We start from the raw sequence: 5,138 nt of genomic DNA, 5'->3' as shown, positions 1-5,138 counted from the left end.
AGTTTTTGTAGGTGAGGATTTTATTTTCTTCAATTCTGAAACTGACACATTTCCTCAGGAAAGAAATTTCTAAAAACAAACATTGAATATTTGTTAAAAATCATTTATTCAAAATATAAAATTTTATTCTAATTATTTGATGTTTAATGCAATTAATTTTGTTGTGAAGGCTTTTGTGTTTTTCCCTGAAATGTCTCTGACTTTAATGAAGGCTTCTGATCATTCAGAAGGTTGACAATTTTCTTCTTCGTGTGAAGTCTCTGAGATACAATAAACTGAATTCTTATAGATCTTCTGAAATGTATTATGTTAACAGGATTTCATCCCAGTCTACTAGACAGCAAAACAATGCATTTAACTAATAGGTCAAATCTGAGAGCCCAATGGAAAACAAACTTAATTCTTCCTTGAAAAACAAACAACTGATGAAAATCTGGAAGCAGAGTATTCCAAACATTTATTCAGACTCTAGCTTCTTTTGACCTTGTTCTCCACCACATTCAACACACAAAAACCAACTTGCTGTGGAAATCATCTCAAGCCCATCTTACCATGGACCAGGAAGACTCTAAGATGTTTAAGGGCCAGTACTAAATGTAATATATATCATTAGCATCATATTCTTTGGTCAGCCCACCTGGTTGACTGAGATTGGGATTTTCAACAAGCTATGAGCCTAGTGGAAATGGAAAAAGTTAAGGAAAACAATTTTCCAGTCTTCCTGACAAGAGTTTCTCTGCTGTGTGGTATAAAATAAGGTATGAGCTAATTCAGGACTTCTCAAATTCATGATGTTAGGGTTTTCTCTCTGGTATGCATTCTGATGTGATGTACTCTAAGAGCTGCCCTATGAACAAAAAATTTCCCACATTCACCACATTCATAGGGTTTCTCCCCTGTGTGAATTCTGTGGTGTACTCTGAGAGTTATGAGGTGGGCAAAACCTTTCCCACATTCATTACATTCATAGGGTTTCTCCCCTGTGTGAGTCCTCTGGTGTGCACTAAGGTGTGAGACCTGGGAGAAAGTTTTCCCACAGTCATTACATTCATAGGGTTTCTGCCCTGTGTTAGTCCTCTGGTGTGAACTAAGCTGTGACTTCTGGGAGAAAGTCTTCCCACATTCAATACATCCATAGGATTTTACACCTGTGTGAATTCTCTGATGCACTCTAAGGGATGAGTTAAGGGCAAATGGTTTCCCACATACATAACATTCATATGGTTTCTCCCCTGTGTGAACTCTGTGATGTGCACTAACATATGACTTCACAGAGAAAGTTTTCCCACATTCATTACATTCATAGGGTTTCTGCCCTGTGTGAACTCTCTGATGTGCACTAACATATGACTTCTCAGAGAAAGTTTTCCCACATTCATTACATTCATAGGGTTTCTGCCCTGTGTGAACTCTCTGATGTGCACTAACATATGACTCCTCAGAGAAAGTTTTCCCACATTCATTACATTCATAGGGTTTCTCCCCTGTGTGAGTCCTCAGGTGTGCACCAAGGTATGACTTCTGGGAGAAAGTTTCCCCACATTCATTACATTCATAGGGTTTCTGTCCTGTGTGAGTCCTCTGGTGTGCACTACGGTGGGACCTCTGGGAAAAAGTTTTCCCACATTCATAACTTCTATAGGATTTCACATCTGTGTGAATTCTCTGATGCACTGTAAGGGATGAGTTAAGGGCAAATGGTTTCCCACATATATTATTCATAGGGTTTCTCCCCTGTGTGAACTCTCTGATGTGCACTAACATATGACTTCCCAGAGAGTTTTCCCACATTCATTACATTCATAGGGTTTATCCCGTGTGAGTCCTCTGGTGTGCATTAAGGTGTGACTTCTGGGTGAAAAGTTTTCCCACATTCATTACATCCATAGGATTTCACATCTGTGTGAATTCTCTGATGCACTCTAAGAGTTAAGGGCAAATGGTTTCCCACATATATTACATTCATAGGGTTTCTCTCCCATGTGAACTCTCTGATCTGCACTAACATATGACTTCTCAGAGAAAGTTTTCCCACATTCATCACATTCATAGGGTTTCTTCCCTGTGTGAGTCCTCTGGTGTGCATTACGGTGTGAATTCCTAGAAAAAGTTTTCCCACATTCATTGCATCCATAGGATTTCACACCTGTGTGAATTCTCTGATGCACTCTAAGGGTTGAATTAAGGGCAAATTATTTCCCATATATATTACAATCATACGGTTTCTCCCCTGTGTGAAGTCTCTGATGTGCACTAACATGTGACTTCTTAGAGAAAGTTTTCCCACATATATTACATTTATAGAGTTTCTCCCCTGTGTGAACTCTCTGATGTGCATTAACATATGACTTCTCAGAGAAAGTTTTCCCACATTAATTACATTCATAGTGTTTCTGCCCTGTGTGAGTCCTCTGGTGTGCACTAAAGTGTGACTTCCGGCAGAAAGTTTTCCCACATTCATCACACCCATAGAATTTCACACCTGTGTGAATTCTCTGACGCACTCTAAGGGATGAGTTAAGGGCAAATGGTTTCCCACATATATTACATTTATAGAGTTTCTCCCCTGTGTGAACTCTCTGATGTGCACTAACATATGATTTCTCAGAGAACGTTTTCTCACATTAATTACCTTCATAGGGTTTCTCCCCTGTGTGAACTCTCTGATGTGCACTAACATATGACTTCTCAGAAAAAGTTTTCCCACATTCATCACATTTGTAGGGTTTCTCCCTTGTGTGGGTTTGGTGATGGACCCTGTTGGCTGAATTATCAGCAAGTTTTCCACATTCATTACACTCATAGGGTTTTTCCCCTGTATGAATTCTCTGATGTGTACAGAGGTGTGTTCTTTGGGAGAAAGTCTCCCCACATTCATTACATTCATAGGGTTTCTCCCCTGTGTGAATTATTTGATGCACTATCAGGGCAGCCTTATAGACAGAAGTTTTCCTGCATATGTTACACTCATAGGGTATTTCCCCTGTATGAATTCTTTCATGTGCACTGAGATATGATTTCTGAGAGAAAGTTTTCCCACATTCACTACATTCATAGGGTTTTTCACCTGTGTGAATTCTATATTTACTGAGGTGTGTCTTTTGAGAAAAAGTTTTCCCACATTCATTACATTCATAGAGTTTCTCCCCTGTGTGAATTTTCTGATGTGCTCTAAGCACTGAATTATGGGCAAAAGTTTTCTGACATTCATTACACTCATAAAGTTTCTCCCCTGTGTGAATCCTCTGATGTACTCTGAGGGCTGAATTATGGGTAAAAGTTTTCTCACAATCACTACATTCATAGGGCTTCCTACCTGTGTGAATTCTCTGATGTGCTCTTAGAGCTGAATTGTAGGTAAAAGATCGCCCACATTTATTACAGTCATAGGGTTTCTCACTTATATGAATTCTTTCATGTGCTCTGAGAACAGAAATACGGGCAAAAGACTTTCCACGTTCTTTATATTTATAAGGTTTCTCCCTGTGTGAATTCTCTGATGTGCTCTGAGGGCTGAAATATGGGCAAAAATTTTCTCACAGTCAGTACACTCATACGGTTTCTTACCTGTGTGAATTCTCTGATGTGCTTTTAGGGCTGAAGGACAGGTAAAAGTTTTCCCACATTCAATACATTCATAAGGTTTCTCCTCAGTGGGAATTCTCCAATGTTCTTTGAGACATGCCATCTTGAAGAATGTTTTCCCACATTCACTGCCTTCACAGAGATTCATCTTTTTTATAGTCTCTGATGTCCTACAAGGGATGACCTGTAAGATTTTTCCACAGTCATTGTTACCATAAGTTTTCTCCTTTGTGTGAATTCTCACATGTTCACTAAGGTTTGACTTCTGACAGAAAGTTTTCCCACATTCATTACATTCATAAAGTCTGAATCCCACATAAGCTCCAGAATGCTGAATAGAGTGTGAACTTGTACAAAAGGATTTCCCACATTCTTCATATTGAAGTTTCTCCCCTGAATGAGTCCTCTGATACTGAATGAGGTATGCTTTCTGTTCTTCTTTACTCAATGTTTTATCATTGTCATCAATGAATATTACTTGACACAGAGGCTTCTTTTGTTTTTCCTGGATCTCTTTGACGTTGTCATCAATTTTATAATATACTAAAATGAAAGAAATTGGAACATATTATAAATCTTACACTTTTCATGGAGAGGGACTTTTACCCATGTTTTGTTATGTATTTTATTCTATTGTTTCTGGTCATGTTTCCAAAGAGTAAAAACGTACACCGACAGATACTTTTTCTTGTTCCTGATCCATAATGTTTAAAGAAATAGGTATTCTTTTCATCCAAGATGGAGTAGGCCCTTTCCTCCCAGATCTTCCTTCTTACAACTAAAAATCCTTGCAAGAAAAAAAGATGAACAAACATACAAAGACTCTACAAAATAGAAAAATGTGAACCTCAGGTCTTAGGAAATGACACAGCAGAGAATTCCAAAGCTTTTCTTTCTGCTTCCCATACATCCTAGACAGAGTGCTGAAGAAACCTACAACCTGGAGCCAGCAACAAAAAGAGCTCCAAGAAAAAAAAAGCCTGTTTCTTCTAGCCAAAAGTAGTTTCACATAACCGAAAACATGTTTCACAACATCCACATACTCATGCAAAACAAAAACAGAACACTTCTGGGGTTCCATGAAGGCTGACCAAGAAGCTAACCTTCCACTGCAATAGATACAGATGTTCTGTGTGCTCCTGTAATATTTCCCTCCATGAGCCAAAGGGGGAACTCATAGGAAAGATCATAAAGGATCCTGAGAAAGTTCCATTTTTGGGATATGCTGGCAGATGTAACAGGAGCTGCTGCCAAAATTCTGTCTAGAAATATATTCTTATCAGCCAGGCTCAGTAAATTAGCCTGTAATCCCAGCAATTTGGGAGGCCAAGGCAAGTGCACTGCCTGAGCCTGCAGGTTCAAGACTAACCCAGGCAACCTGGCGAGACCTCATTCAACAATAAATAAAAAATCAGTTGGGAGTGGTAGCGCCAGTAGTTTTGGCTACTTGGAAGACTGAAATGGAAGGATTGCCAGAGCCTAGTAGGTCAACCCAGGGGTGGCCTGGATGACTGACTGAGACTCCAACTCAGAAAATATATATATATTCTTAT

The 5,138-nt window shown here is 39.1% G+C and overlaps 1 protein-coding gene across 1 annotated transcript; it reads right to left on the bottom strand.

Moving 5' to 3' along the window:
• Positions 1-786: 786 nt before the first annotated feature.
• On the bottom strand, positions 787-4,128 carry LOC103269278 (zinc finger protein 658B-like; the record flags this gene model as incomplete). Its single annotated transcript, XM_008066862.1, is given in 5 exon segments — positions 787-1,064; positions 1,149-1,568; positions 2,483-2,632; positions 2,798-3,400; positions 3,484-4,128. Coding segments are annotated over 5 exon segments (2,096 nt in total), but the record flags the coding sequence as incomplete, so codon positions are not given.
• Positions 4,129-5,138: the final 1,010 nt, after the last annotated feature.

This window comes from Carlito syrichta, unplaced genomic scaffold, assembly GCF_000164805.1.
Source record: "Carlito syrichta isolate Samal-C Ts95f unplaced genomic scaffold, Tarsius_syrichta-2.0.1 Scaffold309163, whole genome shotgun sequence".
In the NCBI taxonomy this organism is placed as follows: Eukaryota; Metazoa; Chordata; class Mammalia; order Primates; family Tarsiidae; genus Carlito; species Carlito syrichta.
The sequence above is the reverse complement of the archived record's forward strand: the minus strand, read 5'-3'. Positions and strand labels throughout refer to the sequence as shown.